At 36.9% G+C, this 19,459-nt stretch overlaps 1 protein-coding gene across 1 annotated transcript in view; it reads left to right on the top strand.

Moving 5' to 3' along the window:
* ANO5 (anoctamin 5) overlaps positions 1–19,459 on the top strand; it is a 103,663-nt gene that overhangs the window by 40,368 nt on the left and 43,836 nt on the right. Inside the window, 4 exon segments of the mRNA XM_060103573.1 lie at positions 722–790; positions 1,877–2,161; positions 15,300–15,413; positions 18,377–18,492. Of these exon segments, the coding sequence (XP_059959556.1) occupies positions 722–790; positions 1,877–2,161; positions 15,300–15,413; positions 18,377–18,492 (584 nt within the window).

The following is a 19,459-nucleotide window of genomic DNA, read 5'->3' as shown; positions in this document are numbered from 1 at the left end:
CAATTAATCAGTTTTAAAGCCCACAATAATGATTATTTGCATTTAATTGAATTAAATTTAATTTTACTTTTTCTAAGTGAAATTATTCTTCATGATTAAAAAGTCATGATAATATTTTGGCTCAAAATTGCATTAAATATGTCCTTTATTTGAAGAATACTGATATCTTTGTAGTACTGAATCTTCCCAACTAGGAGTATAATATGTCTCTCTGTTTATCAAATTTTTTATGTTAATTAGTAAAGTTTTCTGCATTTTCTTCAGATAGAGGTCCTGCATATTTCCTGGAGATTATTCCTAGATATATTGGATTTTTTTGTGTGTGTGTGGTACGCGAGTCTCTCACCGCCGTGGCCTCTCCCATTGTGGAGCACAGGCTCCGGACGCGCAGGCTCAGCGGCCATGGCTCACGGGCCCAGCCGCTCCACGGCATGTGGGATCTTCCCGGACCGGGGCACGAACCCGTGTCCCCTGCATCAGCAGGCGGACTCTCAAACACTGCGCCACCAGGGAAGCCCGATATATTGGATTTTTATAGTTATACTGTGATTTATAATATAGGTGAAAAGCAGGCCATGGCACTCAGGTGGGGGTAATACATAGAGTACTTTTATATACAACCAAGGGACCATCTGGAGGCACAGTCATTGTGTAACAAGTCTGTTTATCGCTGGGCAAATAAAAGGGTTTTACATAATTCTACTAATTTGTTTTTCCATAGGAAAGAAGAAAAGAGTTTGAAGAAAATCTCAGAAAAATAGGTCTTGAGCTGGAAATTGAAGATAAAATGGTAAATGTAATTGTTAATCTATATCAGAGTCTTGATTTTTTAAGTTTTGTTTTCTTCTCCTCTGATCTTTGACTGGCTAGACTTTGTGTTTGGGAGTAAAACAATAGCTTTCTTGGCTACTGACATGTAACTGGGAATGGTAGGGCCTGTGGTCTTCCAGGTAAATAAGTAGGTCAGTGCTTTGAATTTGAGATGATAAGGGATGAGTGGAACACTTTAAAAATAGGCATAAATAGTTCTAGTCAGGATCCAGAGAAAGTAAAGACATGGTTTTTGTTTCATATCTGTGTCATTTTGAAGGCAGCCTATAATCTAGCACCCTAACTAGTTAACCTGGCTATCTTGCAACACAACCTTCTAGTTAAGTCAAGACACTTTTTGTGCTCATGAATATGCCAAATTTTTTTTAACCTCCTACCATTTACTGGTTTTCTAGAATTTCCTTCAAAATTACTTTTAAAGACCTATTTCAGATCCCACCCTGTCCGTGAAACTCTAATACTCTCTACTTCTAAATTAATAGTCTCTACTTCTTATTTATCCCTGTAATTTACTGAACTAGTAAATATGAATTATACCACATATTCTATGTGCAACTTAATTATTCTCCTGTGTAATGAACCCTTATTACCTAAAGTTCCTCCTTTAGGTGTAGGTGATACATCAAAACTGGGTAAGAAGAGGGAGTATATCTTATACTTTGTATGTATTTTTCATATACCCTAAACACAGTTCTAAGCTTATAGCTAGTTGCTAAAAACTTAAGAGATTTCCCAGAACCACATGTGTTTCTATGGACTTCAGACTAGTGTACATTGACCCTGAAATATATTTTTAAAAATATTCTTTGTCTCTGTCTGTCTCTATGTCTCTCTCTCACACACACACACACATATAGTATACACATATATACATATATATGTAAGTATAATATGTATAATTGTTTTGAGCATTTGCAAAGTTTTGCTGAAATTTTTCAATAAATTGAAAATACTTGATGTCTTTAATTTGTTTGAGATTTTGTAAAATTTTCTTTCTTTAATCAACTCAGTAATCTTTCTGTTATTTTGCCTCCATTTTATACAGAACTCCGAAGATGGGAAAACTTATTTTGTCAAGATCCATGCCCCTTGGGAGGTATTAGTTACTTACGCTGAAGTGTTGGGAATCAAAATGCCTATTAAGGAGAGTGATATTCCTCGAGCTGACAAAATTCCTTTTAGCTGTATGCTTGGGCCTCTGAAGCTCCCAAGGAATGTGAAGCATCCTCATGCTGAATATTTCACTGCCCAATTCACCAGACATCGGCAGGAGCTCTTCCTCATTGAAGATGAGTCCAGCTTCTTTCCATCCTCATCAAGAAACAGAATTGTAGGTAGAGAAGACCTTTGGGCACATCCCTTGGCATAAGGGATGTGTGCCTGTGTGTGCTTTTATATGTGTGCGTGTGCGATACTATGTCTACAAGGTGTTTCTGTGTAAATTTTGATAAGTGTTTGGTGGTGTTGGGCAGGTTTGAAAGGCTGCTTGGACCACTTAACCCTGTTAACCCCCCTACTTCTCCAGCTGTCGTTTAAATGTGAGTGGTTGACAGCATGGACACAGCAAAGAGAGGCCTCTTGCAATATTGGGGAAATCACTTAATTGAGAGCCAGAGGACTTTGGTTTTGTAAGATTTTTGTAAAATGGTTTTATAAACTTATAGTTTGGTTTTATAAATTCGGTGCATAGCAGAAAGAATATTGGTCATTCCAACTGGAAATGGAATGTTTTAATTTCTTTGTTATGGTGTTGACTGAAAAAATGCACAACCTAAAAGTTGAGAATTATGTTTTATTCAAGGACATTCCTGCGAACTCTGAGGAACTGTTATAACAGGTAAGGGAGGAGCCAGGGTACATAGGACTTGTTGCTGGAAAAAAATACATGTAGTGGTACATTAAAAGATTGCTGCTAATCACAAAAACCAGATATCTCAAGTTAGTGATTTTAGTGCTTTACTATGCATGGGAAGATGCAAGAGTCTGGGCTCATTGAAATTATTCCTTTGATATGACTCTTAACTATGTAGGACGTGTATCCTGTTTTTCTCCATCCTGAATTCCCTGTTGTGGGGAGGCTACAGTGGCTGACAGCTTGGTGGCAGGCAACATTCCTTGTTTACTGACATGGCAGGTGCCATGTTACTTTGTTCACAATAGATAGCATTTGAGAAACATCAGAACTTTTTCCTTTCATTTAAAACTGTTTTCAGTCTTTCTTTTTTTTAATTTTTGTTTTCATTCTTTTGAATAATAATATTTCCTCTCCATTTGTAGTCCTAGGATCTTGAAATTTCCCATTGAAAACCTCTCTCTTAATCACAGTTTCTGTGCCATTGTCTCTTCCTGTTAAGATAGGAGTAATAGCCACCTCATAGGTTACCCTGAGAATTCAATGAGTTAAGGTATGAATGACTTTGACTAGTTTCTGGAACATACTAAGGGTTCAATAAGTATGAGATATTATTATTGATCTGACTTTATAGGCAAAAAAATTCAGATTCTTTGTTGCTCTTACCCCATGTATCTGTAACCTATTAATGAAGTTACCAGGGTCCTAACAATCACAAGACCCTTCCCCTTGAGACTACTTACTCTCTTTCCCTGAAGAATGAGAGACTTCCTTCCCTTTAGGTTCAGCACTCTTAAGTGTCTAAGAAGGATTTTGAAATAATCATTTTTCTAGTCCCTAGTTATATATATATATATTTAAAATTCACTGACAGGAATATTAAACAAATGTAGTGCATAGAATTTACATAAAAATTGCAAATCCACAAACTAAAAATTTTCTTCCTTTTCCTACCTGGATTAAAAAGTAGCAGCAGCAACAAAAAATATAAGAGGCAGCCTTTAAGGGAACGTTGAGCACACGGCATGGAATCAGAAGGCCTGGTTTCAGTTAATAGCTCTACTGTCTAAACAAGATAACCTCTTAAAACAGAGAGAATGATAGACTGGCATTTTTCGGAAGATCAAATAAAAGAATATACATGAAGCATGCTGCAAACCGTAAATCCTTCAGATATACTTGTTGCATTAAAAAGTTGTTAACAAAAGGCCAGTGAAACTGTAGGAACAACTTAGCAACTTGCTCAGATATAGAAATGTCAGTACTCATTTATCTTTACTTGTTCTTTGTAAAGAGTGCCAATGTCTTAGGTTAATTCAGCATTAAAACTCAACAGTTGGGATGAATTGGGAGATTGGGATTGACATACATATACACTAATATTTATAAGATAGATAACTAATAAGAACCTGCTGTATAAAAAATAAATAAAATAAAATTCAAAAATTCAAAAAAAAAAAACCTCAACAATTTCCTCTCCTTCATAGTGGAGCAATACTGTTCTTGCTCTGTTCAGGAAATTATTTGGAAGGTTGATGTAGAAAATACCCTTCCTTCCTATCTTCTTCCAGAATACTGTAGTTCACAAATGTACAGTATTACAAGAGTATCTTACATTGGTACAGAATTTCATACTTTTCAAAGCATCTTCACAATCATCATGACATCTGAGGCTCACGATATGTATTTCTAATATCTAATTTATAGATGTAACATAATTTTATAAAACATTTTCACTTCTGACAGTTTTTGAGTTTGTTTCCAATTTTTCTGATGTTGCAAACATTCTGCTGTTTACAACCTGGTTTTTACATATTTCGGCATATATGTAAATTTTTCTGCAAAATGGGTACCACATAGATAATTTCTGGATCTAACAGCATGCACATTTAAAAATGTATATGTGTTACACTATCACCCTTTACAAAATTATGTACTAATATAGAGTCCTATTAACAGCATAGGAGAATGCTGTTTTCCACATATCTTTCTCAACCCTAAAAAGTACCAATCTTTCTTTTTAAACTGTAGCATAACATAAATAGAGATAGGCCCACAAGTGTGCACTGCTCTTTGAATTCAATCACAAAATGAACACAGCTATGTAACCACCACCCAGATCAAAAGAGAAAACTTTCCTAGCCCTCCAGAAGCCCTAGTGCCTCCTTCTAGTCACTATTCCTGCCCCTCACAGCAGAGGTAGACTTTCACTTTTAACAGCAGAGATTAGCATAGTCTGTTTTTAAACTTTATAAAAAATGGAGTCATATGGTATGTATTCTTTTGAGTCTGGCTTCTTTGGCTCAACATTTATTTGGTTGATTAAATTAGCTATGGTTGGTTAATTGTATGAGCTTTTATTCATTAATTTTCATTACTTTCTATGGAAACTTATTTGTGTATGTATCATTATGGTTTAATTTGCAGTCTCAGATGAGATTGATCTCCTTGTTTATGTTTATTGGGCATTTAGACGTGCACTTTTGTTAAGTCCCTGCTAATGTCTCTTGATTTTGTTTTTCAGTTAGGTCTTCCCTTGTTGATTTGTAGGAACAGTTTATATATTCTTTATTTGAACCCTTTATTCATTATATATTTTACTGATATTTTCTTACTTTGCGCTTCCTTTTTCATTTCTTTTCATAAACAGATATTCTTAATTTTAATGCACACTTGACTCTTGAACAACATGGGTTTGAAATGCAAGGGTCCACTTACACATGGATTTTTTTCAATAGTAAATAGTACACTACTACATGATCCATGGTTGGTTGAATTCTTAGATGTGGAACCACAGATATGGAGGGACCTTGTGTACAGAAGGCAAACTATATATTATACTCACATTTTTGGCTGCCCAAAGGTGTCAGTGCCCCTTCCCCAACGTTGTTCAAGGGTCAACTGTAGTCTACTTTCTCGAGCCTTTACTTTATGAATAAAGCTGTTAACCTTTAACTACCACCAAGATCATGAAGTTATTTCCTGTATTCTAGAAGTTGTATTATTTTACTTTTCACATTGAGAACTACTGTCCACTTGGAATTAATTTTTCTTCGTGGTGCACAATAGTGGCCTTTTCTCCCCCATATATATAGTCATTTGACTTACACCAATTATTGAAAACATTCAACTTTTCATACTGTTTTACAGTTCCCTCTTTGTCGTAACTCATGTGTCTAGATATTCGTGTATCTACTTCTGGGTTTGATTCTGCTGCTTTGATCTGTGTCTGTTTTTGTATCCATACTGACAATGTTGAACTATGCCTGAGTTCTGTTCCTGGAAAATTGGGACAATTTAAAGAAATCTCCCACTCTTCTTGTTCTGTAAAACCACTTATTGCAAAGAACCACCCTTCCTTATATGACTTAAAGAATATTCATAGATAACCCCCCGTTTGACTTGACAGCACTGTTTGCCACATAATTTATTCTAAATTCATCTGCTAATTGAAGTGTTCATCAGTATTAGTTGTCTCTATCCCAAATAATAATAATAATGATAATAATAATAAAAACTTCTCATTTATCTATGTGGAGCAGGTAGTTAGAGCTTGGAACCAGGTACCTAGACTACACTCCCATAGAGCCAAGGAAACAGGGATGTTATCTTTCTTGATGTTTACATTTAAAAGAGATGGTTCCTGGAAAACTTAAGAAAAACACTCCTGAGTTATGAAACTGGCAAGAGGCTTATTTAGCTTTTAAAAATATTTACATACATCTCAAAGAGAAGAGAAAAAGAATTTATAATTACAAGTTCTCTAAAGGAAATGCTCTAAGATTTGGCACCAGGGAAATTTCAGTTCTTTCCTTCCTTCCTCTGTCCCTCCATCTTTCTTTACTCTCTTTCTTCTTTCTCTTTCTCCCTTCCTTCCCTCCTTCCTTCCTCCCTCTCTCCCTCCCTCCCTCCCTCTCTCTCTCTCTCTTTCCTTCTTTCTTTCTTTCTCTCTTTCTTATTGATATATTTTAACATATACCAAACTCATGTATCCAAATTTGTATTCTTCTTAAAGTAATCATATTTGCAAGTATATACTTAATCCAGTGACCCTGCAAATGTGCAAAATAATTTTGAGGTTCCTTAGAATATTCTTACTGTTAATAATAGCAAACACTTAAATAGCACTTACTATGTACTAGGCATTTTTTTTTGTACAACATAGTGATTCAATAATTTTGCAGATTATACTCCATTTAAAGTTATAAAATACTGGCTATATTCCCTGTGCTGTACACTATATCCATGTATCCTATTTATTTTATGCACAGTAGTTTGTACCTCTTATTCCCTATCCCTGTCTCACCCCTCCCTCCATCCCTCTTTGCACTGGTAACCACTAGTTTGTTCTCTATCTTTCTGAATCTGTTTCTGTTTTGTTATGTTCATTCTTTTTTTTATTTTTTATTTTCTACATATCGCATTCTACCGTAAGTGATAACTTACAGTATTTGTCTTTCTCTGACTTATTTCACTAAGAATAATACACCCCAGGTCCATCCATGTTGTTGTGAATGACAAAATTGACTTTTTTTTTTTGTGGCTTAGTAGCATTTTAGATCTATACTTACCCTTACAATTTCTTCCTTTTGTTATTACTTTGTGGTAAAAAAGGTTAGACACATTCCCACTCTTTGTTTCATAAATGGTTAGCTGAACTATGCATCCTCATTGATCACTTGAAACAAAGGACTGTTAGGTAAATTAACCAAAATTCAGTTGAACTTACTCCCCCAAAAGACCCTAAACTTTGCTGCACCCTCAACCTTAACCAGTGTTGGCATGTAGACTAGCCCTTCCTTAACACAAAGAAAGACACTTCCTGAACTTGGCTTACTTTTCCCTATAAAAGAAGTCATTTTATGCTTGGCTTTTCAGATGTTCCCAGATCTCTCTATTGCAACAGTACCCCTCATCCTCTTGCAGTAATCGTTAAAATCTTTCCTAAGTTTGGATTTGTTCTTGTTTGACAACATCATGCTGTATTTATTACCATAGCTTTATAATAAGTCTTAATATCTGGAAGAGTAAAATTTTCCACTTTGTTAGCTCCCCAGTACAGAGTTCTTTTTGGAGAATTTTTTGGTGAACGTTTCCTAGGGAAATAATGCAAAGTATGTAAAATAGTTAATATTTATCACATTATTTATAAAATTAAAACAACTTTGCATAAATTTTCATTTATTTACCAAGACATAATATTGAACTGCCCTTAAAATGAATAACCAGATTAAATAATGATGATCATCTAATGTTTGTCAAGGGTGACAAACATTGCAATCAGCAATTCCTTAAACAATAAAATATTTAAAAGGGGAGGTGAAGAGAAGTATATCTAAAACAGTGCTAAGAAGAAGGACCTGCAAGATGGTGGAGGAGTAAGATGTGGAGATCACCTTCCTCCCCACAAATACATCAAACACATCCACATGTGGAACAGCTCCTACAGAACACCTACTGAACACTGGCAGAAGACCTCAGACTTCCCAAAAGGCATGAAACTCCCCATGTACCTGGCCGTGTGGCTGACAGGGTCTTGGTACTCTGGCCGGGTGTCAGGCCTGAGACTCTGAGGTGGGAGAGCTGAGTGCAGGACATTGGACCACCAGAGACCTCATAATATCAATCGGTGAGAGATGTCCCAGAGATCTCCATTTCAATGCTAAAACCTAGCTCCACTCAATGACCAGCAAGCCCCAGTGCTGGACACCCCACACCAAACAATGAGCAAGACAGGAACACAACTCCACCCATAAGCAGAGAGGCTTCCTAAAATCATAACAAGTTCACAGACACCCCAAAACACCACTGGACACAGTCCTGCCCACCAGAAAGACAAGATCCAGCCTCATCCACCAGAACACATGCAACAGTCCCCTCCAGGAAGACACCAAAAATAACGGGAACTACAAACCTGCAGCCTGCAAAAAAGAGACCCCAAACACAGTAAGTTAAGCAAAATCAAAAGACAGAGAAACACACAGCAGATGAAGGAGCAAGATAAGAACCTATCAGACCAAACAAATGAAGAGGAAATAGGCAGTCTACCTGAAAAAGAATTCAGAGTAATGATAGTAAAGATGATCCAAAATCTTGGAAATAGAATGGAGAAAATACAAGAAATGTTTGACAAGGACCTAGAATAACTAGAGAGCAAACAAACAATGGTGAACAACACAATAAATGAAATAAAAAATTCTCTAGAAGGGGGGCTTCCCTGGTGGTGCATTGGTTAGGAATCCGCCTGCCAATGCAGGGGACACGGGTTCAAGCCCTGGTCTGGGAAGATCCCACATGCTGTGGAGCAACTAAGCCAGTGTGCCACAACTACTGAGCCTGTGCTCTAGAGCCCATGTGCTGCAACTACTGAAGCCTGTGCACCTGGAGCTCATGCTCTGCAACAAGAGAAGCCACCGTAATGAGAAACCTATGCACCACAATGAAGAGTAGTCCCCACTTGCTGAAACTAGAGAAAACGTGTGCACAACAACAAAGACACAAAGCAGCCAAAAAAAAAAAATTCTCTAGAAGGAATCAATACCAGAAAAACTGAGGCAGAAGACTGGATAAGTGACCTGGAAGATAAAATAGTGGAAATAGCTACTGCAGAGCAGAATAAACAAAAAGAATTAAAAGAATTGAAGAGAGTCTCAGAACCCTCTGGGACAACATTAAAAACAACAACATTCGAATTATAGGGGTCCCAGAAGAAGAAGACAGAAAGGGACTGAGAAAATATTTGAAGACATTATAGTTGAAAACTTCCCTAATATGGGAAAGGAAATACTCAGTCAAGTCCAGGAAGCGCAGAGAGTCCCATACAGGATAAAGCCAAGGAGAAACACTCCAAGACACATATTAATCAAACTATCAAAATTTACATACAGAGGAAAAATATTAAAAGGAGCAAAGGAAAAGCAACAAATAACATACAAGGGAATCCCCATAAGGTTAACAGCTGATCTTTCAGGAGAAACTCTGCAAGCCAGAAGGGAGTGGCAGGACATATTTAAAGTGATGAAAGGGAAAAACCTACAACCAAGATTACCCTAACCAGCAAGGATCTCATTCAGATTCAAAGGAGAAATTAAAACCTTTACAGACAAGCAAAAGATAAGAGAATTCAACACCACCAATCCAGCTTCACAACAAATGCTAAAGGAAATTCTCTAGACAGGAAACACAGGACAAGGAAAAGACCTACAATAACAAACCCAAAACAATTAAGAAAATGGTAATAAGAACATGCATATTGATAATTATCTTAAATGTAAATGTATTCAATGCTCCAGCATTTAGACTGGCTGAATGGATATAAAAACAAGACCCGTATATATGCTGTCTACAAGAGACTCACTTCAGACCTAAGGACACATACAGACTGAAAGTGAGGGGATGGAAAAAGGTATTCCATGCAAATGGAAATCATAAGAAAGCTGCAGTAGCAATTCTCATATCAGACAAAATTGACTTTAAAATAAAGACTATTACAAGAGACAAAGAAGGACACTACATAATGATCAAAGGATCAATCCAAGAACAAGATATAACAATTGTAAATATTTATGCAGCCAAATAGGAGCACAACAATACATAAGGCAAGTGCTAACAGACATAAAAGGGGAAATCAACAGTAACACAATCATAGTAGGGAACTTTAACACCCCACTTTCACCAATGGACAGATCATCAAAAATGAAAATAAGAAACACAAACTTTAAATGACACATTAAACAAGATGGACTTAATTGATATTTATAGGACATTCCATCAAAAAACAACAGAATACACTTACTTCTCAAGTGCTCATGGAACATTCTCCAGAATAGATCATATCTTAGGTCACAAATCAAGCCTTGGTAAATTTAAGAAAATTGAAATTGTATCAAGTATCTGTTCTGACCACAATGCTATGAGACTAGGTATAAATTACAGGGAAAAAACTGTAAAAAAATACAAACACATAGAGGCTAAAGAATACGCTACTAAATAACCAAGAGATCACTGAAGAAATCAAAGAGGAAATCAAAATACCTAGAAACAAATGACAATGAAAACATGACACAACAACCCAAAACCCATGGGATGCAGCAAAAGCAGTTCTAAGAGGGAAGTTTATAGCATACAATGCTACCTCAAGAGACAAGAAGCATCTCAAATAAACAACCTAACCTTACACCTAAAGCAATTAGAGAAAGAAGAACAAAAAAAAAACCTTCAAAGTCAGCCGATGGAAAGAAATCATAAAGATCAGATCAGAAATAAATGAAGGGCCTCCCTGGTGGCGCAGTGGTTGAGAGTCCGCCTGCCGATGCAGGGGACGCGGGTTCGTGCCCCGATCCCGGAGGATCCCACATGCCGCGGAGCGGCTGGGCTCGCGAGCCATGGCCGCGGAGCCTGTGTGTCCGGAGCCTGTGCTCTGCAACGGGAGAGGCCACAGCAGTGAGAGGCCCGCGTACAGCAAAAAAAAAAAAAAAAAAAAAAAAAGAAATAAAAAAGAAATAAAGAAAACAATAGCAAAGATCAATAAAACTAAAAGCTGGTTCTTTGAGAAGATAAACAAAATTGATAAACCATTAACCAGACTCATCAAGAAAAAAGGGAGAAGACTCGGGCTTCCCTGGTGGTGCAGTGGTTGGGAGTCCGCCTGCCGATGCAGGGGACGTGGGTTCATGCCCTGGTCCGGGAAGATCCCACATGCCGCGGAGTGGCTGGTCCCGTGAGCCATGGCCGCTGGGCCTGCGCGTCCGGAGCCTGTGCTCCGCAGCGGGAGAGGCCACAACAGTGAGAGGCCCGCGTACCTCAAAAAAAAAAAAAGGGAGAAGACTCAAATCAATAGAATTAGAAATGGAAAAGGAGATGTAACAACTGACACTGAAGAAATACAAAGGATCATGAGAGATTACTACAAGCAACTCTATGACAATAAAATGGACAACCTGGAAGAAATGGACAAATTCTTAGAAATGCACAACCTGCCAAGACTGAATCAGGAAGAAATAGAAAGTATGAACAGACCAATCACAAGCACTGAAATTGAAACTGTGATTTAAAATCTTCCAACAAACAAAAGCCCAAGACCAGATGGCTTCACAGGTGAATTCTATCAAATATTTAGAGAAGAGCTACACCTATCCTCAAACTCTTCCAAAATATAGCAGAGGGAGGAACACTCCCAAATTCATTCTGTGAGGCCACCATCACCCTGATACCAAAACCAGACAAAGATGTCACAAAAAAAGAAGACTACAGGCCAATAACCCTGATGAACATAAAAGCAAAAATCCTCAACAAAATACTAGCAAACAGAATGCAACAGCACATTAAAAGGATCATACACCATGATCAAGTGGAGTTTATCCCAGTAATGCAAGGATTCTTCAATATACACAAATCAATCAAAGTGATACACCATATTAACCAACTGAAGGATAAAAGCCATATGATAATCTTAATAGATGCAGAAAAGTTTTCAACAAGATTCAACACCCATTTATGATAAAATCTCTCCAGAAAGTAGGCATAGAAGGAACTTACCTCAACATAATAAAGGCCATATATGACAAACCCACAGCCAACATTGTTCTCAATGGTGAAAAATTGAAACCATTTCCACTAAGAGCAGGAACAAGACAAGGTTGCCCACTCTCACCACTATTATTCCACATAGTTTTGGAAGCTTTAGCCACAACAGTCAGAGAAAAAAAAAGAAGTAAAAGGAATCCAAGTTGGAAAAGAAGTAGTTAAAATGTCACTGTTTGCAGATGACATGATACTATATATACCGAATCCTAAAGATGCTACCAGAAAACCACTAGAGCTAATCAATGAATTTTGTAAAGTAGTAGGATACAAAATTAATGCAAAGAAATCTCTGGCATTCCTATATACTAATGATGAAAAATCTGAAAGAGAAATTAAGGAAATGCTGCCATTTACCATTGCAACAAAAAGAATAAAATACCTAGGAATAAACCTACCTAAGGAGACAAAAGATCTGTATGCAGAAAACTATAAGACACTGATGAAAGAAATTAAAGATGATACAAACAGGTGGAGAGATATACCATGTTCTTTGATTGGAAGAATCAACATTGTGAAAAAGACTCTACTACCCAAACCAATCTGCAGATTCAGTGCAATTCCTATCAAACTACCAATTTCAGATTTCACAGAATTATAACAAAAAATTTCACAATTTGTATAGAAACACAAAAGACCCCGAATAGCTAAAGCAATGTTGAGAAAGAAAAATGGAGCTGGATGAATCAGGCTCCTAGACTTCAAACTATACTACACAGGTACAGTAATCCAGACGGTATGGTACTGGCACAAAAACAGAAATATAGATCAATGGAACAGGATAGAAATCCCGGAGATGAACTTACACACATATGGTCACCCTATCTTTGATAAAGGAGGCAAGAATATATAATGGAGAAAAGACAGCCTGTTCAATAAGTGGTGCTGGGAAAACTGGACAGCTACATGTAAAAGAATGAAATTATAACACTCCTTAACACTGTACACAAAAATAAACTCAAAATGGAGTAAACACCTAAATGTAAGGCGAGGCACTATAAAACTCTCACAGGAAAACATAGGCAGAACACTCTATTGACATAAATCACAGCAAGATCCTTTTGGACACCTTCTGAAGAAATGGAAATAAAAACAAAAATAAACAAATGGGACTTAATGAAACTTAAAAGCTTTTACACAGCAAAGCAAACCATAAAAAAGATGACAAGACAACCCTCAGAATGGGATAAAATAATTGCTAACGAAGCAACTGACAAAGGATTAATCTCCAAAATATACAAACAGCTCATGCAGCTCAATATCAATAAAACAAATAACGCAATTCAAAAATGGGCAGAAGACCTAAATAGACATTTCTCCAAAGAAGATATACAGATTGCCAACAAACACATGAAAGGATGCTCAATATCACTAATCATTTGAGGAGTGCAAATTAAAACCACAATGAGGTATCACCTCACATGGGTCATAATAGCCATCGTCAGAAAATCTAGAATCAACAAATGCTGGAGAGGCTGTGGAGAGAAGGGAACCCTCTTGCACTGTTGGTGAGAATGTAAATTGATACAGCCACTATGGAGAACAGTATGGAGGTTCCTTAAAAAACTAAAAGTAGAACTACCATATGACCCAGCATTCCCACTACTGGGCATATACCCTGAGCAAACCATAATTCAAAAAGAGACATGTACCACAATATTCATTGCAGCACTATTTACAGTAGCCAGGAGATGGAAGCAACCTAAGTGTCCATCGACAGATGAATGGATAAAGAAATGTGGCACATATATACGATGGAATATTACTCAGCCATAAAGAGAAACAAAATTGAGTTATTTATAGTGAGGTGGATGGACCTAGAGTCTGTCCTACAGAGTGAAATAAGTCAGAAAGAAAAACAAATACCATATGCTAACACATATATATGGAATATAAAAGAAAAAAAATGGTTCTGAGGAATCTAGGGGCAGGACAGGAATAAAGGCACAGACATAGAGAGTGGACTTGAGGACACGGGGTGGGGGAAGGGTAAGCTGTGAAGAAGTGAGAGAGTGGCATTTACATATATACAAATGTAGACTAGATAGCTAGTGGGAAGCAGCCATATGACACAGGGAGATCAGCTCAGTGCTTTGTGACCACCCAGAGGGGTGGGATGGAGAGGGTGAGAGGGAGATGCAAGAGGGAAGGGATATGGGGATATATGTGTATGTATGGCTGACTCACTTTGTTATACAGAAGAAACTAACAACATTGTGGGGCAATTATACTCCAATAAAGATATTTTTAAAAAAAGAAAAAGTTTATGGAACCAAAAAAGTAAAAAAAAAAAAGTTATGGTCAGCTTGGGAAGATTCTTTTAACCTCTATTCTCTCCTGCCTTAGAAATAAACTTTTTTTTGAGATTAAAAAAAAATAGAACAGTGTTAAAATGGCCAAAATCAGCAGTCAGAAAAGCAGAAATACTGGAAAGTTCCTCAAGACAAAAAACAGATGAGATTGAATTGAGAAACATACAAAAGCAGAGGACACAAAGCCCAAATTATATAGAGGAAAAAACTGATAAAAATATGTAAATGATTGCAAAGTAGTTGCAGAGGTGTGATAATCTTGAGTGAATAAATTCTGATATCAAGAAAAGGCCCTATTCAAAACATCAGAGTAATTAATGAAAAGTATTCAAGACAGCTTGGCCAAGTGTCCATTCTACTCCATATTATCCTACCTGAGCTATTAGTAGCAGTGGTATTAGACTCTAACTTGAAACCCTGATTATAGTATGAATTCTGGTACAAAGGACTCCCAGAGGAGCTTGGGACAGGAGAAGAAAAATAACCTATATGACCCATTCCCCCTCTCCCCAAGGGAGTAAGGAGCTCTCATACCCAGGAGGTGAAATACCTGTGCCTCCATACAACCCCAACCTCTACATCTTCCCCCAAACAAAAAGGGGAAGGTTCCTTCCATAAACAGATCCTGTACTGAGGCAAAGTAGACTGTTAAATTGTGACTTGAAAAAAATATAGAAAGCATAAAGTTCTGAAATGTGTGTTTCTTTATGCTTACCTTGTAGGTTTATTATATTCTCTCACGGTGTCCTTTTGGCATAGAGGATGGGAAGAAAAGGTTTGGGATTGAAAGACTGCTAAATTCTCACACTTATTCATCTGCATTTCCACTCCATGATGTAAGTATGTGCTTGGTCTTGAAATACGGAGCCCGTTTTCCCTTTCCCACATTCAGAGGCTGCCTTGTGGGGAGAAGGAATCTTCCATTTGCTTCCTGTTTTATGACACGTTGCTTAATCTCGCTCATGTTGGGAAAATCCCCACAGACTCCCTAGGTCCAAGCTGAGAACTATGCTGAAACACATAGTTAATGCCTCTCTACATTGAGATTTCAGTGGAAATTCATTTAAAAATTATTACATTTGCACATGAATTTTCTTTAGAACCCATATTGAAAATAGCAGTTATAGTAAAAGAACATTTTAGAACATAACTTTTGGAAATTTCTATCCATCAAATCTTATTTATAAAGTTTTTAAGTTGTAAAGGACTTATATTGCATGCATTCATGTATTCATTCATCAAATGTATAATTGGTTTTAATTATATGTAAAGCATTCTGTTAGGAATTACTGGAACACAACCATGAATCCAAGCTCACAGACTAGGAATTTCTGGGAAATAAAGCATAAGTACAACTGCAAAAAAAGCTAAAGACTTCAGTCCATAAGAAAGATTCAGACAAACAACCGAGATTCTGGAGTAGGATTGAGGCTGGCAGATCATGTACAAAAATATTGAGTTCAACAAAGAAGTGACATTTTATAAGGTGCACCCATTCAACCAAACCTAAAACTTGGCTTGTCAACCGAGATAGCCTAGTTTCTGGGGGTTTCTGAGAGAAACCTTTCCTTTTGGATATTCAGCGTTTAAATTTCATCACCTGTTGTCAGTAGATATTATTTGACTGAACACATTTAACTCGTTTGGGTCATCTCCTGGAACCTTGGTTTCCTTTTTTCCTGTTTAACTCTGCTATACTTATAAAGACTTTTTGATGATGACCTCTTTTTGAGAAACACATTCCTTTGGAATATAAAAGAACTAGGTATTCCTATTTAAACAAGTGGCATCTAAATCATTGCCCTTTTTTTAAATTTTATTTTTTAATTTTTATTTTATTATTTACTTATTGGCTGCATTGGGTCTTCGTTGATGCACGTGGGCTTTCTTTATTTACAGCAAGCAGGGACTACTCTTCTTTGCAGTGTGTAGGTTTCTCATTGCGATGGCTTCTTCTTGTGGAGCATGGGTTTCTAGGCGTGCAGGCTTCAGTAGTTGCAGTACACAGGCTCAGTAGTTGTGGCTCCTGGACTCTAGAGTGAAGGCTCAGTAGTTCTGGCACACAGGCTTAGTTGCTCCTTGGCATGTGGGATCTTCCCAGACCACGGATCGAACCCATTTCCCCTGCATTGGCAGGTGGATTCTTAACCACTGCTCCAGCAGGGAAGTCCTGCCCATGTTTTTGAAAATGATGTTGCTGTCATGGTTTCCAAAAGCCCAAAGCCAATCTCTCTCTTTTCCAGCTTTCCTCTGTCAATATTTATTCAACAGTATGTTAACTGTTGACTCTAGGTCTGTTCAACATTGGTTAGTTGATTATCTTTGGTATGTTAGAGGAATTTTTCAAAATGAGAGGCAATTCTCAACACTAGTATCAATTCAGGTGAATTTAACTTGTGTTAGAGAAACTACCCCACCCCGCATACACACATACACACACTTTTCCCTGGGGCAAAAGAACTTCTAGGGGATTATGGATTCTAAATAATGCCACAGCATTTGATCAGGTAGAGAGATCTATAGCGGGTTAATAAACACTTTGCAACACATTCTTTGTTAATCATTCTTCGCAAAAGGGTTCATTCTTTTTTTTGAAGATTTTGAGGATTTTTTGTTTGTTTGTTTGTTTTTAGGGCATTGATTCTTTTCTTACTCTCACCAGGTCATAAAGCCAAACTGTCCTCAGTCACTAGCAATTTTACTCCATATATCTAGCCTTCCAGCAGAGTCCTCCACGGTCACTAGAAAATCAGTGTTACTGAGCTCTTGCTACAGAGAGCTATCATTTACTATTAATTTTACCTTTTTTCCTTTCTTCTCTCCTGAATACAGATTTAGGTACTGGATTTTTCTCTTATGTGCTTTAAAGAACCCCCCCCCCCCTTTTTTTTAAAGATACGCAAATAGGCAGCTTTTTTCTTTTTTTCTATTTCATTTCTCAAGATTCAGTAGGACAAGCTACAGAAGAAGACAAAATTTGGAATCTGGATGATATAAAATCTTATACCTTGTCATACAGAGATTTTCATATGTGCTTAATTTTAGATTGGGTGTTTGCTCAGTGTTGTCTTCAGTAGTTTACTTGTCTAGGCAAACAGTTAAAGAGAAAATATTGAACAGCTATGTGTAGACAGTGCTCTGCTAGGCCCTAATTAACTTTATATTAATAAAGCCTACTCAGTACCTAAAAATGGGGAAGGAACTTACACATGAAACAATATTGAGGCTTTTAAGTGCTAAAGTCTGTTGTATATTTTAAGTTCTTTGGGAAACAGATATCAGTGATGGCCAGTGAGGACGAGACAGGTTGCCTAGAGGAGATTCCAGTCATAGCTGTGTGACTTTGGATCATTCACTTATCTTTGCTTGGGGTTCAGTTTTTCCATCTATAAAATAAAAATGTCAGCCTATTTCCAAAGTCCCAGCCAGTTATACAGTTGTGGGAATCCCTGAGCTGTGACTGTTGGAATTTGAGTAGAGATGAAAGGAAGACTCCAGATCAAAGGAGCAGCTTGAGTAAAGCCAAAGTCTCAGACTTCAACTTGTGTTTTAGCTGGGTGTGAAAATTTAATAAATAAAGCACTATTATTTTCATTTATTGTAGAGTGTAGCAAATGTACTACACTCTACAATACACTAAGTGATTTAGTAATTTACATCAATAGAATATGAAAATCTAAATCGAAAAGTGAAAGAGAACATTTGCCTCATTCACTAGACTTTTTATAAAAACAATGTTCCTTTATTCACCCTTGTCTTTTGCTTTGTCATTCAGTAATTTCTTCTTGCGTGTCTGTAGGGTCAATATTGGAAGCCATCAGAACCTCCTAATCCTGTCAATGAAAGGTACACACTTTGCCAGAACTGGGCTCGGTTTTCCTATTTTTACAAGGAGCAGCCTTTTAATTTGATTAGGTAAGTTTCTTAAACAGAATCAAACTGATTAAAACTTGATTATGTGGTTTTTATTCACAATGGCATCGTATTCCATTCTTTTTACTACTCTTCTCACCCACTACATTTCCCATCTTCCCAGTTTTGTATCTACGCTACCATTTAGTCATTCATTTGTGAGCAAAATGCTGTTGCCAGAATGGTCTTAACCACAGTTCAGAGATAGCTTGATGGTTCAGAAGTTGGGCCTTAACATTTAGGTAGATGGGGTTCAAATCCAAGCTCTTTCTCTTAGAAGCATATAAATATGGTCAGGTTATTTAAACTCTATGAGACATATCTGTAAAATAGGAATAGCAATAGTACTTTCCTTATGGGGTTATTTGATAATTAAATGATATATGTATATTTTCTTAGCATGGGGTTAGCACTTAGTGTTTAACACAATAATTTTTTGTTTGTTTGTTTTCCTCTGAGTCTAGGAATTTAGAAGATAGCAGAAAGGTCATGTATGGATGTTTGTGTGTGTGTTGATCTCAGAAAGCTGTGAAGGCAATTGTTCTATTATCTCAATTCTTTAGACAGTTTCATTAGCTATGCAAGAAGACTATGGTTGCAGGTTCTTGCTTTGAACCATGACAATATTACATGCATACAGGATGTTAGGAGACTCCTGCTATGATTTCAATAAAGAAACAATCAGATTACAGACCCCTGGTTGCTAGTAGCAGTATTTTTACTCAGTGAGGTATGCTTTTACTGCTCTGCTTGCGCAGCATCACAGCCTCCTTTTTATGAGACTGATTTTGATGTCTACATCCAAACCAAGTGAAATGTTAGTCCAACAGTTTCATTTAAGGCAAATAAGAGGGGAAATTTTTAAGAATAAATAGAAGGCAACTCGCATATAAACTGTGGTTTCCATAAATCTTTATATGAACTCTTGATTGGAGGGATATTTTAATTGTTCTGATTAATGGCCATTTAT

The sequence above is a fragment of the Mesoplodon densirostris genome, chromosome 7 (genome assembly GCF_025265405.1).
Source record: "Mesoplodon densirostris isolate mMesDen1 chromosome 7, mMesDen1 primary haplotype, whole genome shotgun sequence".
NCBI classification, from domain to species: domain Eukaryota; kingdom Metazoa; phylum Chordata; class Mammalia; order Artiodactyla; family Ziphiidae; genus Mesoplodon; species Mesoplodon densirostris.
The sequence above is the reverse complement of the archived record's forward strand: the minus strand, read 5'-3'. Positions and strand labels throughout refer to the sequence as shown.